Raw genomic sequence first — 24,716 nt, 5'->3', positions numbered from 1 at the left:
ATCCATTTGTGTAAAAGAGACAGTGCTCTTATTATCTCTCCTTTGTCTGTATCTCTGTTTCTCCCTCTTTGTGTTTTTGCTTGCATAAGCATACATACGACTAAAATATGAATTTAGTTTATGAGGACTTATTTATTAATACTTTATTTACTTGGACTATGGCACCCTATTTGTATTTGCTACAATTTTCAAAATAGTATTTTATGAATAATATTTGCTCTTAAGTGGTCATGATAAACTTGTCTTTATATAGTTATTATGAGTATTCTAACACATATTTATGATTCCTGCTTGATTATCTCAATTATGCTTTTTGCAACTGAGACACTGCTAGAATAGCAATGTAGCTGTTATTATGAAAAACTATTATAGTTAAAATCAAGGAAAATATTCATAAATTCATTAAAGTTCATTCCAGAATAACAGAAATCATATTGCAGCAAAAATCGTTCTAAAATAAATGAAACTTGACCTCCTGATATATTTGTGTTTACTCTGACACTGAATTCAGTCAAAAATGCAGATGAAGTTTTAAGTAAAGATTATGAATGGTGAAGATGAATGGGAATGAGAAAGTAATAGTATCTGCTTCCTGGAGATGCTTGGCACATATTTTAGTGTGTTAAATATCTGGACATGTTTATTTCAAACCTCACAACTTACATACAGAAAGCACACATTCTACCTACAAACTAAATTCATGGCTTCTAAGTTTATAAAAATAGTAACAGCTTTGCAAACAAGTAGATCTTGTATTATATTCATGGAATGTATTCTTCTTAGAAATATGCTTTTGAAAAATTAAGATAGTGCCAGAGGTGTGGCTCACTGTTATAGCATGCAGAGGGGCTTTTGGCAATACTTAGCAGTACCAGGAAGACCATGGGAATAATGTGGTAGCTATAAGCTTTGAAGGATGGGATTTGATTCTCTTTGGAGGTCACAATAAAGGTAAGAGTGTTCTTGTATTTATGATTTGCTGGGCCAGGGATTCATTAATAAATCTAGCTGCAGAAGAAAGGAAGTCCCAGTGGAAGAGTGCTATCTGTTGGCATAACACAAGAGGAGAATCTGTGATTTCCAGCACATTATATAAACAGGCATGGGCCTTAAATTTTTATGCTATACATACAGAAGGAATTCCAAAATATCACATTGGTAAGTCAACCAGTAAGTTCAAGGTACAGCAGACCAAGGAGAAGTCAGCAGGAAATAATAAGACACATGAATAAAAAAGAAACCCAGTAACATTATGCCTCACTCAGGACTAGAAAGGAAGAACAGAGGATTTTATAAAATCTAAAAGAGACTTTAAAACATGAATTTTTAAAATTGCCCAAGCCCAAGTAAATAAAAAGAAGAAATAGGATTAATAAGATGAAAAATATGCTATAAAAGATTCAAATATTAAATTCAGAAAACAAAAAATCTAATTTAAAGCCAAACCTCGGTAGACTAAGTAAGCAATGCTGATGGAACAGAGCTGGGGAGAATGTTACAATCCCTAGGCTGCACTGGGCATGCCGTCTTTCATAAAGGAGAAAATCCTGGGAGAGAACCAGACACTCTCGAGTGTGTGTCTGAACTTCAAGGAGGAAACTAAGAAAATGAGGCAGCTTCATGATGTGAAAATCCATCTCAATAAAAGTGTTCAAAACGGAGAAGTAATTAAGTTTGTTATAGTATGGGCCGTGAAAGAAAAGCAACATTGTTAAATGTTGGGAGAAAAAAGTCACTGGGCTCATGGAAGTGTCACCAGGTAAAGAAGGCAGAGAGAGATTGCCTTCTCCGGAACCAACAGAAATGAAAGTCAGCTTTCAAACCGACATAAAATTAAATTTAGGCATAAATAATGGTATTTTGTACCTACAAATAGGAAATTTACCAATCGTAGATCATCACTGAACAAAACTATGACAAGTATATTTCAACCCAAAAGAAAATTACATAATGGAATGCAAGACACTCTGAGTGTTAGCCATGGTGGGGGGTGGGGGGTGTAAGGAAGATACAATGGTCAAAGCTAAGTAATTATAAATTGATAAATAATCATAAGACTAGATAGAAGGATACTTTAAACCCTCTAGAGGAAGATATGGGATGGCACTGAGATGAAAAAAATAAAAATGGAGCCTCAATTGAGAGTAAAATATGAATCGCTGTAAGAGTTAGAGTAGCAAAAGTAGTCTCCATGGAGAAGCTTACAGATACCAGTGTGGGAGTACCTTCAAGTCAGTTTGCTTACTGACATTATATAATAGAATATGTGATTTCTTACTTATACCAAGGAGAATAAAGAAAAAGAAAGAGAGAAAGAGGGAGAGAAGGAGGAAGAAAGGAACAGAAAACATGTCTGTATCATAGAAGACAAAAGTAAGAGAGAGTAGGAAGAAGGAATATATAATGAGTAAAATTTATTTATATAATATAATCATGTGTCAATGCGAGATAGATCTTATGAAGTGATGCTAATTGAAGGCAGATTGTGGAAAGATTATTGAAAGTCTGTAGGATTTCTTTGTAATGGATGAATAAATATGCAAGAATATTGATGCATTCAAACTTTAAAAGCAGGAATCAGAAGGGGGCCTTACTAACTTACTTCTGGAAAAGAAACATAAAGATGGAAATGGGGAAGCTGAAAGTTTCTGCATTATCAGTATTATGTAAATAATGCTGAAATCAATGTTACAAGGCTAGCATTTTAAGCTCTTTTCATTAAATATTGTTGGAAAAATATAGAGTGAGAAACCATGCATCCTAATTCCATCTTAACCTTAAGGAAAGTGCTTTTAAACTCACTGGTTCCAAAATTTGATTTAAAAATTAATAATGAGTAGGTTTCACTGTGTTGCTTACAAGGCTCATTGAACACTAATACATTGTAGAGAATATAACATAGAGAAAATACCAAGGATTTAGTAGAATCAAGCAAAACAGAGGGATTTGTTTCCTATTTGCAGAACAATACACATTATTATATACTGTGAAACTCAGGTAATACGTCTGTAGTTTTCTAGGCAGTAAGATCCCGAGTACCCATGGCTATACTGACCCCCAGCATGAAGTATAGAACACAGGAATGCCTGGGCTTGACTATAGCCTTTCTAAACCAAACTGATCCATCGCTATGCTACTTTGATATCCCTCAGTCATTATAGCTTTATTTTATTTTATCTATTGCTCATCCAGAACAAAGTTCCTCGTCCAGAACAGAAATAGTGCCAAAATGGAAAAATAGGTCATATGAACCTTACATATTTCTCAAAACAGCATTGTGCTGGCTCAGAAACAGACATTAATATCTTAATATCAATGAAACAAAACAGAAGACCCAAACATGAGTACATATGATTACAGCCATCTATACATGACCAAAAAAACAAAAAACAAAAAAACAAAAAAAACTGACTGAAATACACCACCTTCTTTAAAAAGGGTGTTAGAAAATAGCTCTGTATCTATCACTTTGCCCAAAACTTAATTCCAAATGGATGAAAGACCTCACTCAGTGTGCAATCTAGAATGCTGAAACTCCTAGAAGAAGATATAGCAATTGCTATGCAAGATTAAGGTGAAGTTTATGCTAGATGAATGAACTATAGGCAATTTATTGCTGCTGAGATGAGAAGAAACAAGGAAAAGCCCCACGATGGCTATTCAGTGTGAAGTTGTCACCCCTAAACACACATACAGATAAGCAACACCAAACGGACATGTTGGGTTGTACTACTATATACCCATAAAACAATAGTAATTAGAAGTGATCATGGATTTGAAAGGTTTTAGGTGACATGGTAGGGATGGAATGGGGAGAGGAAAACGGAATAAATTCAGTATTCATGGTGAAATTCTCAGAAAAATAAAAATAAAAAAGCAGCACCCCAAAGGATTTAGGTACAGGAAAGGATTTTCTGAATAGGGCTCTATCTGCCAATGAAGAAGGGGCAACAATTGATAAGCAAGACTTCTTAAATGTTTCTGTACAGCAATGGAAACAATTATATGAAGAGGAAGCCAGCAGAATGGGAGAGAATCACTGCCAGCTATTACATCTCAAGAAACAAAGAACCAAGAAAATGAGTGACCCGATTAAAAAATGTACTGAAAGGAGATCTAAACAGCTCAGTTGGGAAATGCCAATTAAAACTATTTTGTGGTTTCATCTTAACCAGAATGTCTAAAATCAAGAAAATGTATGGCAACATGTGCTGGCAAAGATATGGGGAAAGAGGACCCCTCATACACTGTTGGGGTGATTGCCAACAGGTACAGCCACTCGGGCAGTCAATGTAGAAACTCTTCAAAAGAGCTAAAAGCAGATAGGTCTACCACATGACCCAGATATAATTTCCTTAGCATATACCCAATGGACTCAACACTATTACAGAGATACTTGCTGAGCCTTGTTAATTTTTGCTCTATTCACAGCATCTAGGAAATGAAAACAGCCTAAGTATCATTTAACTGAAGACTGGTTGGTGAAAATGTGTTACATACATACAATGAAATCATATTCAGATGTAAAGAACATTGAAATTTGCAAGTAAATGGATGGAACTAGGAAATAGTATACTGACTAAGGTCATCCATACCCACAAAGGCAAATAAACATTTTCCCTTATTTATGGATCCTAACTAAAATCTTTACGTTTATAACTTTAAATAATATAGAATCCAGGAAAATAGAAAGGGACTAAAGTGGGAGATAAAAGAAACTCTAGAGAGGAAAGCAGGACACAAGTATTATAAAGAACAAATAGAAAAACTAGATAAGGCTTTAACTGGGGATTGGAAAAGGAAGGGTAACACATAGGTAGGAGGAAGGAGAGATGTATATCATTAAGGATGTTTGAAAAGGCCATAAAAAACATTACTTTATAAACTTATTTAAAAATGTGTGTGTGCACACACACATATATAGCTTAAATGGAGTTGTGCTTAACAGGATTATAATGCTTCTTGAGAGACTAACAAAAATATGAATACCAGGCTTGGGAAGCCTCCCTTTGAGTTTGGTCAGGGTGGCCCAAGAGACTCTCTGCCTCTAATATAGGATATTGACACTGCCTTTGGTTGCTTCTCAGAACTTGAAAATGAGACCTTACAGCTGAAGACATTATGAATTTTGGCCAAAGGACTTGGAGGAATTGACCCAAACTTTACTTGGAGGACTCTTTCCTGAGGACTAGCTCTCATAGTATCCAGAGGTGCTGTGCAAGCTGCCAGGGAAGAAAAGCAATCAATAGTTCTATCCAACTGTAAAGCCTATAATCATAATGACCAAAAGGACAAAATTTCTACAATGGTGAAATTGTGGCATTTTACCTTGGGGACCATGGTCTAGTTGGGTTTAAGTCATAATTGATAGAAGAGGACTCATGTCTGGTACTCTAAAACTGGTAAACTATCCATTCTGGAGACACCATAGACCTGAGAGGAGAACACCCTATTGGCATTTTCTTAGCCAATATAATTCATATTTTCTAAATGTTTATGTCCACATATAAGTGTAGTTCAAAGCCTTCATTAAAGAATCTTATTCTTAGAGAAGGTTCCATGAGATGCTGAAAAGAATGCATATTCTTTTGTGTTTGGGTGAAATGTTCTATAGATGTCTGTTATGTCCATTTGAGTCATAACATCTGTTAGTTCCCTTATCTCTCTGTTAAGTTTCTGTCTGATGGGAAAAACCACAGAGATAGCTGACCCAAGCTGGTGGGAGCTCATGGACTCTGGACTGACAGCTGGGGAGCCTGCATGGGACCAAACTAGGCCCTTTCAATGTGGGTGAAAGTTGTATTGCTTGACGTGTTGTGGATCCCCTGGCAAAGGGACCAGGACTCATCCCGGGTACATGAACTGTCTTTTTAGATCCCATTCCCTATGGTGCAATGCCTTACTCAGCCTTGATGCGGGGAGAGGGGCTAGGTCAGTCCCCAACATGGTATGACAGCCTGGGTTGACTACCTAAGGGAGGCCTTACCCTCTATGAGGAGGGGATGGGAGTGGTGGTTGGGGGAGCAGAAGAAGAGGGAGGGGAACAGGGGTTGGTATGTAAAAAGAAATATTTTTTTTTAAAAAAAATTTATTAAAAAGAACCTTATTCTTCCATCAACCAAAGACCATTACAGAAATTCTCAACTTGCCAAAATGCCAAAAACAACTGAGGGTGGTGTGCTTTACCTCTGTTGGTACATCTGCAAAGACACCCCTACACTAAGGCTCAGGGAACATCAAGGAAGAGTGAGTAGAAAGATTCTCAGAGCGACAAGACCAGGGAACCTGTTTCAAGTTACTGTCTTCTAGATATGACAGGAAAGCTGCACCCTTGAAATCTCAACAGTACAGTTACCTGAATAAGACTGCATAATGACAACACCAGTTGGCATACCAATGTGGGAGAAGTTTCACAAATCCCCAAGGCTAGCTTAAGAGCTTCAGAGAATTAATGAATGCTGAAAGAAGAATCAGCCCTAAGTGGTCAGCCCTAAACACACATCCATACATGCAACATTAAACAGATACAAGATGTGTGTGTGTGTGTGTGTGTGTGTGTGTGTGTGTGTGTGTACTGTTTGCATATGCATATGTGCATGTGTACATGTGTGTAATACATATAACAATAGTAGAAGAATAAGAAGTCATGAGTTTGAGAGAATGTTAGGAGAGATACAGGAGGAGTTATAGGGAGAGAATAGAGGAGTGGAAATGATATAAATATCCCATTCATGTATGAACTTATCAAAACAAAGTAAATATTTAAAACAAATTCACTTTTCCCCTTCCTCCTCTTTCAATATCTGTGCCACAATGCAAGCCCTCGGAAGTCCAAATTCTAAGTTCTCTTAATAAAAAAGTATGTATAGTCTTTAGAATAAAAGGAAGTGTCATAAAGAATGACAAGCCTTATTCCTTTTCATTGCTGCTAATTTTTTTTAATTTTTATTTTATAATTTAATTTAATTTTACATATCAGCCACAGATTCCCTTGTTCTCCCCCCTCCCACTCCACCCCACCCCAACTTCCCCCCAGCCCACCCCACATTCCCATCTCCTCCATGGCAAAGTCTCCCCTGAGGATTGAGTTCAACTTGGTAGTTTCAGTCCAGGCAGGTCCAGTCCCCTCCTCCCAGGCTGAGCCAAGTGTCCCTGTATAAGCCCCAGGTTCCAAACATCCAGCACATGCACTGAGGACAGGTCCCGGTCCCACTGCCTGGATGCCTCCCAAACAGATCAAGCTGATCAACTGTCTCACTTATCCAGAGGGCCTGATCCAGTTGGGGGCTCCTCAGCTATTGGTTCATAGTTCATGTGTTTCCATTCGTTTGGCTATTTGTCCCTGTGCTTTTTCCAACCTTGGTCTCAACAATTCTCACTCATAAAAACCTTCCTCTTTCTTGCCAATTGGACTCCTGGAGTCCACCTGGGGCCTGGCCATGGATCTCTGCATCTGGTTCCCTCAGTCATTGGATGAGGTTTCTAGCGTGACAATTAGGGTGTTTGGCCATCCCATCACCAGAGTAGGTCAGTTTGGGCTGTCTCTCGACCATTGCCAGTAGTCTATTGTGGAGGTATCTTTGTGGATTTCTGTGGACCTCTCTAGCACTTTGCTTCTTCCTATTCTCATGTGGTCTTCATTTACCATGGTCTCTTATTCCTTGTTCTCCCTCTCTGTTCTTAATCCAGCTGGGATCTCCCGCTCCCCTAAGCTCTCTTTCCCTCGACCCTTGCCCTTCATTACCCCCATTCACACCCAGGTTGTTCATATAGATCTCGTCCATTTCTCTGTCATTGGGCAATCCCTGTGTAGTGGGTAGCCATTCCTTGGGTATATGCTGGATCTTGGGGGAGATTGATTTTGTCATTGTGAATTGAATCAACTGTGTTTTCAAAGTATGAATGTGGTCTTAAGTTTCTCTTGGACCACTAAAAGATTAACAGAGCTCACAAATGATACATTCCCTGTGTAATTGGTTGTAAGCATGCATTTAATCTCAGTTTCAGCTTTTCATTCTCCAAAGTTCCATAGTTACTACCGGATTTGTGGATATGTGGAGGTTGAATGCATAGCACATATAAAAAAGAACACCTCCCACGCAGTAAATATTTTATGAATGTTGCATGTGATGTCACTGCATATAAATAAAATGTGATTACATCATAACCCTGCAAATTCCATTTACAAATTTGTTAGATTTATTAATTTAATTTCTTGTATGACTGTTGTGTTTGTGTGCCTATACATGTACTATTTGCATGCCTGATACCTACAGAGGTCAGAAGAGGGAGTAAGATCCTGTGAAACTGGAGTTACAGATAGGTGTGAACTGCCACATGGGTGTTGGGAATTGAACCCAGAGCTTCTGCAAGAGCAAGTGCTTTTACCTGCTTAGGCATCTCTCTTCCCCCATAGAATACAAATTTCTTAACAAAAGTATAGTTTCATCAATGTACCTTTGAGAGAGCTGTTGTTTACTGGCACACTGCGTTTGTTCAATAAAATTTTGTGAATTGCTATTCCTTCACACTACCATAGCAATAATCTGAATGATCTTTCTTTCTTTGAAAATATATATTGAACATATAACAACATGGATTAAATAGTGACTAATGCATACCTGCCAAACAGTGAGTCTCTTCAGCTATTTATTTTGCCATTTTTAGTGATCACTCCTCTAGCAAGTAATCCAATTTTCTGGGAGTTTATAATTTTTCTTTGTAACTTCACTAATTAAGACAAGTGACATTATATTTTTATTTTATTGGAAAGCTCTTTAAATAATATAATAATTGTGGCATATTTTCTGGGCATGAATTATTTTCATTATCTATTCTTAAGATATTCTTCAATGATTTTGTTAGTTTTGTTTTATAAGTAGTTCAGATACTTCATTTAAATTTTTAATTTAGCATAAATTTGCTCATAATCTTCCTATGTGACATTTTAATCTGTACAAACATATGATATAATGTCTTATATTTCACATATTAGAATTCCTGTCTTCTATTTATTTTGTGTATTTCTTATCTTCAGCATTCATTTTAAATAATTTCTGTCTCTATTTATTACCCTGTATCCTGGATTGTCTATTCTACTACAATTTCATTTTGTATATTTTGCAAATCTACATTCTATGCCTTTAATCTGTAGACTTTCAATCTGCACATTTTTCTTCCATATCTAGTTAGTTAATGGTTTCATTATATGAAATATGGCTTATTGTAACACGAATCTTAAAAGGTCTTGTTAGTAGAAAACCTGGAGCCAGATATTGGGGTGAAAGCTGAAAGATCAGAGAAGCAGAGCAAGTCCTCACCCCTAGGAAATCCTCAGTCTAAAGAGAGTGCCTTATATAGCTTTCTCTGCCCAGACATCACTTCCTAGGATTAAAGGTGTGTGCCACCACTACCTGACCTCTATGTCTAATCTAGGGGCTGGCTCTGTTCTCCGATCCTCTGGCAAGCTTTATCAGGGTACCCAATGTATCACCACAGCTTATAATTGCTGTTTCAGTTGCCTTATAGCTAAAGCCAACATTTGTGTCGGTTCTGGGACAGTCTCAACTCGCTGGGGTTTGCTGTTGCTTGGCTCTTTTCCTTGTCATAGATCCTCATTCTTCGCTGTTTCTTTACATTAAAAAAAAAATGTTACCCAATGCATTCAAGTTGAAAGAAAAAAATGGCTTTTATGAGCCAGCTGATTTACCGGAACGATTCTGACATCACAGTTTTATCTAATAACACTGTGAGTTTCAATCTCATCAAGCTCTGCACAGTCGATTTCCAACCTGCCCACAAATTACTAAACTATCATTTATTGCTCATTCTGCTGTAATTTGAGCTACTCAAGCCCATTTCTCTCATGCCTTTCCTCACATTTTTGTTTCTCTTGCTAGACCTTTTCTGACTCCTAACCATGTCTTTTGATTTTGAAAACATATTGTCCCTTCATTTCCCATTAACTCCAGTCTGTGCATTCAATGTTTCCGCTAGCGTGGCCAGTGCCTGTGGTCTTCATTTTCTTTCTAATTGTAAGTGATGGTGTACCCAAAGGTGTGCTACCTACAAGCACAGAAGATGTCAGGATAGTAGAACAAGAATGAAGTAAAAAATGGATAATGGACTACTGATGGTAAATGTAAGGCATTTAAAAATACTTTCCCCTGCTTGTGATTTATCTAGCATTCCTCATTTAACTCCTGATGCCATAAACGTGGGTACCAATCCCTTATCCTTCATCAAGGTGCAATTGTAAAGATGTATTTGGTTTTACTCACAATGTACTTTGGATTGCTTGAAAGTTAGCGGTTTCTGCGAAGGCGGCTTTATTAGTGCCCTGTCTATGATAATTAGCTAAAAAATATCTAGATAGCACCAGCTTTCTGCATAAATAAGCATACATGTAGCTGGTTCTGTTTGTATTCTACATAAGACGAAATCCACCACCCTGTCTTTCCATGTCTTGGTCACTCAATTTTATATTACTGTGAACATTCCATTGTCCGGTTTTCTCATTCCCAGTAGATGACATCTTAGTTGTTTAAAAGTCCTAGTGCTCATGAATAAAAGCACTTTCAAACATCCTTGTGCAGGTTAATGTGTGACCATAAGTCTCTGACTTACTTTGGGAAAGAAAAAAGGCATAATTTCTCCACTGTAAGTGTAGAATGTGTTCAATTTTGTCACAAACCATTAAATAGTAAAGCAAAATGGTCATGCTATTCCAAATCCCCACTAGGAACAGACATTTTTCTGTAGTTCCTTGGTCTGGTGTTAGAAGACTTTTGGATTTTCCAAATTTTAATAAGAATACACAAGCACATTATTGCTTCAGTGTGCAGCTGCCTGGCGGTACATGTTGTCAAACATCTTTTCAGAGGCTTATTTCCCACTTGTATGTATCTACTTTGGGGAAGTGCCATATCCAACCTTCTACACATTTTCTAACTGCTTGTATTTTCTCATTGATTTTTAAGTGTTCTTTGGGTCTTGAACAAAGCAGTCCTCTATCAGATATGCTTTAATAATTTTTTCATAGTATGTATCTTTTCTTCTCATTCTTTTGAAATCATGATGGGTTCTTTCCTTTAACCTGCATTAATTTTGTAACTGCTTGTAATAATCGAATCACTGCTTGCATTAATAATTATGGTGCAAATAAATTCTTTTGTTGTGTTTAGACAGAACTTTATAATTAATATTAATTTATGATTAAATATATTATATCCAAATTCTAAATAGGGATATAATATATTGGAGTATATTGAAAGTTTGCTAGATTTCTAAAACTAACTACTTTACAAAAAATTTAGAGGAATAATGAATAAGTTTGTGATAGCTAGTTCTCTGCCTTCAGAGACATAACTGCAACTATTAAAAATTTCAATAATTTACCTGGGTGGTGGTGGTGCACGCCTTTAATCCCAGCACTCGGGAGGCAGAGCCAGACAGATCTCTATGAGTTCAAGGCCAACCTGGGCTACAGAGTGAGTTCCAAGAAAGGCGCAAAGCTACACAGAGAAACCCTGTCTGGAAAAAAAAAATTCAGTAATTTAAAAAATGTAAGGGGTAATATCTAGGTGAGTTGATAAAGTGCTTACTTAGCATGCAAAGATTCCCCCAGCATATCATAAGCCACACATGGTGGCACACACTTCAGCTCAGCAATAGGTAGATACAGAAAGGAATATCAGAAATTCTCTCTCTCCCTGAGCTAGATAGTGAATTTGAAGCCAGCCTAGGAAACACAGGCCTTGTCTCAAAAAAATACATACATACACACACACACACACACACACACACACACACACACACACACACACACACATATATATATATATATATATATTTATATATGTGTTTATATATATATATATATATTTATATATGTGTTTATATATATATATATAATATCCCACTGAGTCTAACTAGTGTTTCTTGTTTATGTATGGTAGTGTGGCCATCTATGGAAGTGTGGGCAACCTACCAATGACTTCTGCTCAAAGAAAATTATTCTCCTTCCTCAGGCAGCCATCATCTGTATAACTCCTCAGCTATGGGTTGGGTTTCATGAGCTAGTCTCCTTTCATGTTGAAATTTTGCAAAGGCTTTTTAGTTGGTATCCACAGCTAATGTAAGTTCATTCCTACTGTAGCTGTGCCATGTGGATGAGATAGTTTTTCAGAGTACTTGCTAATCCCAAAGATAGGAAGAGAAAGACTAACCAAAATCATCACAGCCAAATTAATTAAACCAAGCAATTCATTTAAGCAAGTATTTTAATTTATGTGCAGGGGTTGCCTCGCCCTAAGCACTGGATGTGAGGAAGACAAAGCTTTTATAGCTCAGAGGTAGGGCGTTTCAAAACAGGGGATTTGAAGGGCAAAATAAGCAGGTTTATAGCAATAGAGCATAAATATGTTAGTCATAACAACCTCCTGAAACAAAGACATGATTGCAAGGTGGTCATAACAAAGTAGTTATAGCAAGGTAGTCTTAACAACCTTTGGAAACAAAGGTAGGGTTGCAAGATTTGATTATAAATAACTTTTCGAAACAAAGACATAGTTGCCATTTCCTAGAAGAGGTGGTACAGAAGAACCATTTGTTGTTAAGGTTACAAGTCCAGTTCTTGAGAAACAGATTTAATTATAAACATGAATGAGTCTCACCTACTGAAAAAATGAATCTTTTCTGACCAAAGCAGAGAGCCCTGTAGATCCATGTACAAACCAAATATTTAGAAAGAACTTTGCTAATGTGTCCATTTAACAAAACAGTAAGTGTAACTGTCCATCCATCACACCCCCAGGGCCTGTTACCTCACAGCCGTAGGTTTTTACCTTATCAGAAGGAAATTCCCTCCTGTGGAGCAGACTGCAAATGCAATCAGATTGGTTGGTTAGCCAACAACATTTTATAAATACCTATAAATTTTGAAACTGAATTGTAAGCTTCAAAACATCAAAATTGCAGGCATTTGGGAAAATTCAGTTTGGAATTTCCCTTGTCTACAAAGAGGCCTGAAGTTGTAGGGCTATTGATAGAAAACACCCACATCAACCCCGTTTATGAATAGAATTGTTACACATTTTTCTCGAATTATGCTTTCCACCATGATTTTTCATTTAAGAAGCTTTGAGGGCCATTGGATTATTATTGTAAAAAGTGTTTTAAAGAGTTTGCCTTATAAATAAAAGTTACCATAATATGTTAAAGGATTAAATTAATGCCTATTTTTATTTAAAACTCAATATGGTTCCCATGTCATGTGCTTAACAACTTACCAAGAAAAAAAATGTTAAATAATATTCTCATTTATTCTTTGAGAATTTCATATATTTTATTATATTCACCTCCTCCGCTGAGATTCTCTCCCAATCCTCCCTCTCCCATCTCTCTCTCTCTCTCTCTCTCTCTCTCTCTCTCTCTCTCTCTCTCTCTCTAAAAAAGGGCAGTCTTGTTTGTGTTGACCAACTACACCTGTGGATGGGGCCTGCCTTAAAATGTGGGTGATATACCTGTCACTCTACTGAAGAAAACTAGCCTCTCTCCCTGCAGCAATCAAATGCCAATAGCTCCCTGGCTAGGAGTGGACTGTGTGCACGCTTCCCCTCCTCCATGCTGGAATTCTGTCTGAATTTGCTAAGAACATTTAATGAACAAGCTTAGAGTCGTTTTGACTTTATTTTATATGGAACTTGGTATTTGTAGCAGCTCAAATCTGACACCTGTAGTTTTATGAATATTTTTCTAGTATCCTAAATCTGTCTTGAGGTGGTAGCTGATTTGCGAGACTAGCTTAAGTTAAAAATCTTGCAACAAATCTTTGAGTTCTTTGTTGTTCACAGATCTTTACAGGTAGCCCTCCTATGTCAGTAGCCAATGTTTTGTTAAAAAAAAAAACATGAAAAAGAATATAAGCCATTCTAATAATCACACATAGTATATGCATTCAATCTGTTTTGTTATCATCACAATTGGTCATGACTTTTGAATAGCTTATAATGAGGTTTTGATAACAAGGAAATAAAGAAAAGACATTTGGAATCAGAAGTTGCCATCAATAGAAGTTTAAGGCTCAGAATCAAAGACATTTTGAATTTCTGATATTGTTTTCTCCAACAATACTATTATAATGCTTTTATATGAACTTTATACAGAATCATTCATTGGGCAGATTCTTAATAAATCTTAACTTACTCTTCATAGACTGTATTTTGCAAATGGATTTTCTGATTTCTAGTGTGAGTTGAGTAAAGCTCATTTTGTATTGGCTCAGTAAAGCTACCTAATCTTTTGTTTTATTACATAATATCTACTAATACTTTTTAAAATTTCCTATCCATTCCAGCTCAGTTATAAGTATGATATTGGCTCAGAGCCCACATTTTCTTTTTATTTAGTTTTTACTTTTGTAACATAGGGTGGCCTTTAACTCATAATCCTCTGTCTTGGCTTCCAAGGTACTAGAATTTCAGGCTTGTGCAACCACATCCAATTTCAATTTCTTGTTTATTGCTATGATGTGTAGAGGCTGATATTTCTTCAGCTCTCTTTGTTATAACCCAAAAGGATTAACATCTTCACTTCATTTTTTGTTTAGATTCATGTACTTATTTATGAGTGTGTGTGTGTGTGTGTGTGTGTGTGTGTGTGTGTGTGTGTGTAAATGTGTATGCACCGGGCACACACTGTATCTACCTGACATACAGTGTGGTACCATGACAACTGTGTGGAGGGCGAGGACAGCTTGCAGGTGTCAGCTCTCTCCTTCCACAATGTAGATTTCCAGGATCACTCAGATTGTCAGGCTTGACAGCAAGTGCCTTTATCCACTGAGGCATCTCCTCAGCCCATGGACACAGTTTTAAATGTGTGGCACCAGTGCCTGCTGAGTCTTAATGGAGAGGATTTGGCAGGAAAGTGGTCTCCAACTGAACCCCCAGGTTGCCTATTAACACCTGCCATTACCTGCCATCTAAATGTAAGTTAAATAATCTTCCCAATTTGTGGTTTGGCAAAATGCCACCATAGCAGATGGACAAGACTGTATGTAACTGGAAAGTGTGCATATACGTTTAATGTGCAGACTGTGCACATTATTTCTTTCTAGGAACATCCAAACATCCTTCTGCTCTCAGCTTTTCTTGTGTATACTGTTTTCACCATATGCCAGCACAGTGGGAGGGCCTTATCTGAGAGGCGAAAGGGAACACGCGTACATTTCATGGAAACTCTTTCATAGAGTAGATTTGATCTCATTCAGGGAATGGAACACATGAAAAGTATTGTGAGTGTACATGCTATTGTTTCAAGCAATATATTTCTAAAACCAATTGTGGTACTTTAAAAAAGGTGAAACATTTTAGAAATGACAAAAAAAAGTGGAAGTGTGTTACTTTCTACCCGAACACCCTTAAGCTATTAGATGTCTTATTCTTTTTCTCACATCTCATCACACTCATGCAAAAAGCAGCTTGTTCGCTTCCACCACAGTTCTTCTGTACTAATGAAATTGTTCTATTCTCTGCCTCAGAATAGTTCCCACATTTGCCAACCTCCATGAGTATTTCCTAGTCTCTCATTAAGTAATGCATTACACAAGTTATATTTTTTTCTTTAAATCCAAAGTATTGCACTTTTCAGTTACTGCTAGTGAGTCTAATATTCACCCTATCTGTAGCCATTTTAAAGTAGGATAATGGCAGTCACATTGATTCAGTCAATACAGTACAGGGTATAGTGAATGAAATAGCTTCCATCAGCATTAATACAACTGAGTTTGCCAAAGCTATCAGCTCCGTGATTTTTAGGAACTTGATTTTGTCAGAATACTACATTTCCACTTGAGTTCTTGAAAAACTGAATGCTAAAAGTGGACTAAACATGGAGGGATTTTATTAGAGAAAGTGCTCTTGTGACAAAATCAAAACGTTATGGAAAATAAGGAGAGCTCTTCCACACAATATCTGAAACCACGGAAAGAGAAGTGTAAGTTTCTGGACTTCTCTGATGTGCTGAAGTAAAAAGATAGTTCAGCAATACCATAAGGGAGTCCTTAAAATACAGGAATCCAGTGTTTCCTCTGGAATAGACTTATTTTAGCATCAGGAGCTCTCAGTAACATGGCCTTGAGGAAGTAGTATTTCAGAAGGTAGCAGCTGCAGTTCATGGTCAGTTACACTTGTAATTACTTGTCTCCATTCACTTGGCCACCATAAACCTGGAAAGTAATTAATCTCTTAAAGGGAACATTTCCAGCTAAACCCATGTGGAATTCAGGTGTATATTGTCAATAGTGGCTTTACTTACACTAAGAACTATTCTTCAGTGTGAAATAGTCATCTAACCAAGATTGGCAAATCTTTACTGGTTAATAGAATTTTCCAGAGCCGCAAAATAGCCGTGCCATCGAGTTAGTGCACTCACACACTAAACAAAGAGATTCAGTAAATGTCTCCAACTCTTATGATACCTAGTTTTTTTATTCAGCTACATCGAATTCCATCTGAGGTGGTACCTGACCCAAGAAATAAATGATAACTTGTAGGTCCAAGAACTCTCATCCAGATATGTGGAGAACGGCTGTCTAAGCAGGCCTCTGATGCACAATGCTCACGTCCTGTGCTGACAAATCATCGCTGTTCTTGGAACCCTTACATCAAATCAACACAAGAGTCCTAATGGCTTTGATTACCAGGTTATTATCCTTTATCCTGGGACACAGTAGATTTCTGAGATTTTCAGGTGAGGTTTCTTTCTGGTCTCTACCGGTTTGCCCAGAGCTTTGAATGGCCTCTCTTGTATCTCAGAAAGGATAGCAGAAGGGACAGAGTGACTAGAATCTATCCACGTGTTCTCATACCTTCCAGAAAGCTGAGCCAGACTCCCCCCACCTTGTGATATAACAGTTTTCAATGGCAAAAAGCTCAAGTTCCAGCACACAGGTACTTTCCAGTGACTTTGGTTACCTTTTGTACTGAGCTGAAAAGTTTCACACAGCCAGTGGCAGGTCAAGGTTACTACGACTTTCAAAGGCATGGATCCAGGAAGTTCTGAACGAACTAGGGGCTGTTCTATCCTACCTGTCTTCTACAGAATAATGCCAGTCTATCTTTTTTTAATCCATAAGAATTAAAAATACGGATTTACCTCTGAGAAGGAGCTTCAGAAACAGCATTATAATCAGCAATGTTACATGTGAAGTTTGTGGGATTCATGTTCCACTTCGATGGCTGGCTGATCGACGCCAGCAGCAGTGGCCATGTTCTGCATTCCTGATCCTAGTAAAATAATAGAAGTGTGTGTTTTGTTCTCCAGTTTAGTTGGGGCATGAATATGAAAATTAGGAAGCAGAAATTGAATAATATAGGACTTGTTAGAAACTGCGGTTTTCATTGTATAGCTGTTCTATCCTCTTTGATAAACCCGTCATCACTATAATCAGGTGTTGAAGAGGATAAACATGAAAGCAACATATTGAAAATAAGAAAATAAGTACTTTGGCATGACTAGCCCTTTGGTTGTAATCAAATCAGTTTCTGGAGCATGAGGTAAAGCTGTGCATTAAGAATTCCCCAGACCTTGCACAGTAGAAGTGTGTGGCCAACTGTGGCTTCTTTATTTCAATTCACTTAACACATAGATTAATTTTATAATGAGCTAAATGGGCATTGTTAGCTGATACACTAGACTTCCATCTCAGATGTCATTTCTGTTGGCTCAACTGCTGCAAAAGTGTTAAGTTTTAGAATATAGATTCTCCTCCACTGTTAGATAATAGCAGAGGTGGATATCACATAAATATGTGTTAGAGAAAAAGATCATATTGGCAATTTAGCACAAATAAACAACTACTCCATTTTATATTGTTCCACAAGGGTGTGTGTATGTGTGTCTGTCTCTCTATCTGTCTGTGTCTGTGTGTGTATCTGTGTCTGTGACTGAGTGTTTGTGTGTCTGTATATGTGTATATGTGTATTTGATGAAATAATTAGGGCTAGCACTTTTATTAAAGGTTAAATCCATCTATAATGATTCACACCTACTTTCTAGTTCTTTTTAAATGACTTCAGTCATTCTAAATAAATGACTGAAGGATGACACGTGCTTCACCCAAGTCTCTGGTTGTGAAATTTGATTTATGTGTAACTCCCACTTTCCATAGATGAGACACATAAGGAAGTTCCTTGATTTGAAAATGTTGCAAGCCAGGTTTTTCAGTGAGATTCCACAGATTTCCACAGAGCCTGTGGATGCACATTGTCTTAATGAATCTAAGACAATCTCACTTGCTCTGGGTCTTGGGACTGTTCCCTTTTGCACTGTGACTCAGGAACTGTTTAAATAGCATGCACTCATAATCTGTACATATTCACCCAAGTGCAGTTTATCTTCCATCACATTGATGTTGACAGTTGTAGCTGAGGTACTTCCCATGTACTGATACTACCCTGATACTTTCCCTCTTCAGATAAAGCCTAAAGTGATAGTTAAGAGAATTAAATCCAGTGTCATAAAGAGTACTTTCTTGATCAAAGAAACATCTTCATTTTCTCTGTGTGATAAGAGGCTTGAAGAGATTTGCACCTTCTTTAATATCATTTGAGGGATTTTGTATATAATGATTAAGGGAACAGACAAAACTGTTTTGTTTCTTTTATTACACATTAACCAAGATTGACCTAGAATTCAGGATGTTCTCACGCTGTCCCTGAACTCTCTGGGAGCATCCTTTCTTACTTCAGGCTCTTGAGTACCTGGATCAGAGCTTTGAGGCAAGGTATGGAGCCAGACTCAGCTCTGGCCACACAGCATTGTTATCTTGTTTGAGTTTCTTCTGTTTTGAAACGCTGGCAACAGAACTTGAGGTCCCTCACATGCTAGACAAATGTTCTATCACTGAGTTGTATCCTCAGCCTTTTTCTTATTGTTTGGGGGATGTGTTTCAGGGCTAAGAACCCAATGTCTCATAGTAATTCATCATATTCTGTTTTTTTTTTTCTTCTAGGACTACAATGATGAAATTCGTCAAGAACAACTCCGAGAGTTGTCTTATTTAAATGGCTCCGAAGAGTCTGGCCGTGGCCGAGGTCTTAGAGGCAGAGGAATCAGAATAACTCCCATAGCTCCTTCAAGGTACCTGAGTTCTCCCTCTTAGTGTATTAACAGCGAATGATGACCTCAGGCCTTTGCTGTTCTGCTCTGTGTCATGATTCTAAACAGAGCTAAACAATCTCAACAACACTCACACCATAATAAGACAGTAAGACTGGATGCTTAAATAGCACATACGACAACAGCCTCATTAACACTCACAGCAAAACAGTAGGAATGGAGGGTCAAATAGCACATAAGAGATTATGCACATTAATTCATTACATCTTTTTGAACTTGAGATAACTGCTTTTTATAAGTGAAGAACTGAGGAACAAAAGTTGAGATAACTGCTTTTTATAAGTGAAGAACTGAGGAACAAAAGTTGTGTGGGCCAAGTATGGTAGCCCATGCCTTTGATCCCAGAATTCAAGAGACTAAGAAAAGTGGATCTCTGTGAGTTCAGCGCCAGCCTGATTGATCTCCATGGTGTATTTCAGGCCAGCCGTGGAAATAGTTTCAAAAACAAAACAACAGCAAAAGTTGGGTAGAATATTAAAATGTTACCTAAAATAATAGATACATTCTGACTCCAGAATTCATGAATTTGAGCACTTAACAACTATCCTTAAAAAATAAAGTGGGAACCTGAGAGTCTTTATTTCCCTGTTCTGTTTCCAGGATTAAGATACAGAGATGACATAGTCCTTTGCTTTTTTAAAACAAGAAAGTCTTTGTATGACATAAAACTATATATTTTATCTGTGCTATATACGGTTCTTGAAAGAATATAATATTGTCAAGTTGACTAATAAATGAATTAGATATCTCCATCACTTAAGAAAATCCAGAAGCTCACTTTGGTGTGACTATCAGCATGGTTATACAAAGTCCATCCAAAATCCTTTGCAAAATCCTAGATGATGATAATAGTCTTTTGGTTTTGGAGGGTTCTGAGTTTTGTAAGCTTTTAACAGAAAACATTGATTTGCAAAAAGGCAAAGATGTATGCATACTCTAGTACCAAAGTCAGAGACAAAACAGAAAAAAAAGAGAACTTAGACTAACATTCCTGAGCATCTATTCCATAGGCAGAATAGAAACATCAAAGCATAAAGCATAGTGGGAAGTCTGGGGTCATAGAATCAAATGCCTTCCAAGGATGCTGTAACTGTTAGTGTATCTTGGGTTTTCTTTTGTCATGTGTCCCCACAAGCTCAACAGCTTTGCCCATCTTGCTGCCCCGTATCTATTCTGGGTGGCCCTACACTATCTGGCCTTTTATAAGAGGCCTTAAAGCAGAAAGTCTTCCCAATTATGGCTGGGAACTTGTAGAAACAGGAGCCAAAATAAACCTTTTTCTGTTTAAAAGTTATCACACACACACACACACACACACACACACACACACACACACAGCACTCACACACACACACACAGCACTCACACTCAAGCTGTGTAATCCATTAACTTCCTTTTCTGTATAGCTGACTCATATTTGTAAAGGACACACCCTAAAAAAACTCATCTGTCACAATAAAAGTATCTTAAGATGTGCTAAAGTATTCTGTAACTTTAATTAATGCCCCAAACACTTCAATCATTATGAATATACCACTGTTTTTACATTTAATATTTTAAAACCATGCTCATTTATCAGAAAAAAAATTAAGAATTCCCAAGTGGAATACTCAGCAGTTAATTATATATATATATATATATATATATATATATATATATATATATATATATATATATATATGGATCAATGTAGAAATTCTGGGAGAATTAAATCTACCTGAAGGAAAAGACCAGAAAAAAAATTCCAGCACTTCTTTTCATATTTCATCCTAAAAACTAAGAAGTAGTCATTGTAACACCTGAACGGGTCATTTGCTTATTGATACGTGTCAATCTGACAAGATCCAACATTTCATATGACACTAGTCTTTATAAAATGTTTGCATTTCTAGCCTGATTTTGTTGGATTCTGAAGTAGCATCCTTGCAAGTAATCTTAATAGAACCTCAGCATGTTTTATTTGGTTCAGAAACGTCATTTTTAACAGTTCCAGCAGTTTACCAGGTATACCTCAACTACATATTTGGGACAGCAAACAAAGCCACACATTTCTTCTGTATTCTTTGAAAGTCTAACTACTTAAAAATAATTCACCTTTCTTATTATGGAATCTTAAAAGCATCATAGCAGTAGATTCTGTTCTATTATTAACAGGGAATCATGTGCTTGATGGAACCTTAGGGGAGAAATGTTTCTTTTGGCTCAGAGTATTTGCCAAATTTGAATGGACATTGACTTTGGTAAATCTTTATTCTAAAGTTTCAGTTTGTTTCTTAACCAAATAAATAATGAAACACTCTTATCATTAAGGGCAGATTTTGAATGATTTTGTGGACAACATTAAGAACTCACATGTAAAATTAATAGAGTTTGAAAGAGGAGGGTATCCATATCTGTTTCTAGAAAGGATCTCAGTAATCGCTGTGATGATAAGCAATTAGCTGGGTTTGGGGGTAAGAAGTGGTGAAAGAGACTGAATCATGACTGGGGAGACAATAGAGACAAACCCGTGACCCAAGGCTGGCAGAAATGAACAGCACATGAAATACAGAGAGGCAGAGTAGAGAAAAGAATAAAAGTCTGAAGAAACAGTTTCCAGATAATAGTTTGGAGATGTCTTAAATATAACTCAGGAGGCACAGGGTCATGGGAGCTATAAGAGGAAATTGGTAGGCTGGGGGCTTGGCGGCCACAGCCGAGTGTCTTCCCAGAGTGCTGAAAACAAGACCTGAAGAGATGACATTTGGTTCAGAAATGAACATGAAGTGAAGATTAAATGCAGAAAATGCTCTTTGAAGAAGTCAGAAACTAAAAGAATACTGCACCGGGGATTTAGCCTTGGACAGTATCCTAAAATAGATGATGCATGTTTTAGGTTGAATAGGAGAAGGCAGTGGTGTTAATACTGCAGGAAATGACAGAACATATGAGTGAGAATGAGACAGACTCTGGATGAGGTTTTGCTGCGGCTGGGTCTAAGAGTCAGTTGAAGAAGAAATGTAAAGAAAAACCAGAATCAATATAAGCATGACATAATTGCAGAGCAGAAACATTATATAGATTTAGAAATCTAGATACCACTCATTAGGAAAAAATATTATTTTGGGTCTAGGTAATTAAAATGTTTACCCACCATTATTCATTGATATAGCCAGCACATGTAGTTTATTATCAACACATCGACATTTTGATAGTATTAAAATGCTAAACTGAGCAGGAATTATTACACTAGTTGTCAGACCTGGGAATATGTTACTGGTGAGGAACAGGCACTTGGAGGCTGTATTAGTGACTTGTCTTGTTGTTATGAGCAAATACTCACCCAGCAAGAAGCAATTTAATGGAGGAAAGAAAGGTTTATTCTGACTCACAGTGGAAAGGGGATGCAGTCCATCATATTTGGAAAGGCACTATGAAAGATGGCTTATCATGATGGGAACCAGTGGCTGGAAGAGCTTTGCTCCTGTGTCTCTCATCAGAGCAGAAAGCCAAGAGTGGACAGGACTGGGCTATAACCCTGTCCACCGTTAACTAATTCCTCCAGTAAGGCTCTCCATTCTAGAGATTCTACAGCCCCCCCCCCAAGCATCATTAAGAGCTGGACCCCATGTGTTCATACATGTCACATGCGAACAACTCAGAATCTGAGGGAATTGCACTGCACAGATATTTTTCTGTTGTGTGATGACATTAGCTCGTCTTCCCGGCCATTAGACTTGAAGCTGGCACTACAGCTTTGGGCCCTTTATGTCCTCCAATCTAAGCCATTGTGGATTGTATGTTTTGTGTATTCTCTACTCATAGGCTGGGTAAGCCAAGAATTTTAAAAGCTCTACCAGCATTCTTACTCTTCACTTCCAAAACTCATTTTCTTCCAGGATGAAAGAGCAAGTTGATGGCTATTCAGAGCAGAAAGGGTAACCCCACTTTCCTTGTGATGGTACAGCTGAACACTATGATTGTTGGCGTTCCAAAGACCATCATTTTTCCCAAAGCCTTAGTGTTCCTGCTGACAGTGGTGCTTGCTAGAGGTCAACTTTCAGACATAATAAGAAGTGAAATAACCATGTATTTGCCCAAAGATTTCAGATAAACATCCTTTCTGAATGTTTCAGAATGTCATAAAAATGGCTGCTTCCTTTGATCTCATGCTTTTTGTTCAGATCGCTTTTGTGTTAAGTCTGTGGTTCGGGGCATTCATTCATTCATTACTGGGCATTAGTTCAGCAGCCCTGAAGACCATTTGAAAATATGTCAGTGACTTCACCATCTCTGGAGGTGACAGCATGGTAATAAATCAGTGATGTGAAACTCAAGCTATTGTAGCCACACGGTGGCATCACTCTGGTCAGAATGTCACACCTTATTAAAAATATTTTACATGAGCATCAATGTAGACACTGTATACACAGATGGATATCCTCCCATTTCCATGACTTACCCTTTCTCTGACCATTAGAAAGATACGTGATTTTCATCCAGAATTGAAATGTATAGCGTAAACAGGAAATGTAGTGTCTTTAAGTACCCTCCTCCAATTTTCCTTTCTCCAGAATTTTCTTTTTGGGGAGAACCCAGCAGTGTCCACTCCACTAACTCTTTGAAAGTTCCCAGGGACAAACAAAAGTTCCATCCCACTAAAGTTCCTAATTTTTTAAAAATATGTTCACACTGGAGATCACTGTCAACAACTCCCAGCATGGAGGTAGTCTACACACACACACACACACACACACACACAGTCCCACATGTAGCCAATGTACTACATCTCAGCTAATACTCTAATTTGTCCTTTTTAACTTTGGAATATAATCAAGGAAGACATCGGTTTTCTGTTTCCTTTCCTTTTTTCCTCCCTTTTAAATTATATAATAGAAAATATCAAATATGTTGCATGGTTTTCATGAGAACTAAGTTGTAATATTTAAAGAAATGTATTCTAATATGACTCAAAGCACTTTAAGTATTACATAATATATCAGAAAGTGAGACCGATTTGTGTGGAGCCAGTGAGCTGAGCACTTACTTTCCTGTCCTTCTTTTCCTTCATTTGCATGTCACTTATTTCTCGTAGGGGCCGTGGGGGTGCTATTCCTCCACCACCACCACCTGGACGCGGTGTTCTTACCCCTCGGGGGACCACTGTGACCCGTGGAGCTCTTCCAGTGCCCCCAATAGCGAGAGGTGTCCCTACACCTCGTGCTCGTGGGACCGCAGCAGTACCCGGGTACAGAGCACCCCCACCTCCAGCCCACGAGGCTTATGAAGAATACGTAAGTACCCCCAAGAAATCTGTAGTGAGGAAGAGCTAAATTTACTGGTTCAGAAGGTCAACTCCATTCCATGAAAGTAGAAGGTAATGTTAGTTGCAGCACACAAATGTCATTTTCAACAGAAGTCAAGCCATGGATTTACATGTGAACACTTAGGGAAAAAAAGTTTTCATTTCATAGATGTCATCGTTGCAGTGTATGTCACATCAATACCTTGTGTTTCAAGAATCAACTCTGCTGAGGTGATCCTATCTTTACAGA

General features: G+C 37.6%; 1 protein-coding gene across 2 annotated transcripts in view; it reads left to right on the top strand.

Annotated features, from left to right (window-relative positions):
* The window catches only part of Khdrbs2 (KH RNA binding domain containing, signal transduction associated 2), a 481,530-nt gene that overhangs the window by 286,955 nt on the left and 169,859 nt on the right, over window positions 1-24,716 (top strand). For both annotated transcript variants that reach the window (XM_059281719.1, XM_059281720.1), the window contains exons 5-6: window positions 19,016-19,143; window positions 24,257-24,455. In XM_059281719.1, coding sequence (XP_059137702.1) covers window positions 19,016-19,143; window positions 24,257-24,455 — 327 coding nt within the window. The remainder of the gene's footprint in view (window positions 1-19,015; window positions 19,144-24,256; window positions 24,456-24,716) is intronic.

This window comes from Peromyscus eremicus, chromosome 16_21 (assembly GCF_949786415.1).
Source record: "Peromyscus eremicus chromosome 16_21, PerEre_H2_v1, whole genome shotgun sequence".
Taxonomy (NCBI): Eukaryota; Metazoa; Chordata; class Mammalia; order Rodentia; family Cricetidae; genus Peromyscus; species Peromyscus eremicus.
The sequence above is the reverse complement of the archived record's forward strand: the minus strand, read 5'-3'. Positions and strand labels throughout refer to the sequence as shown.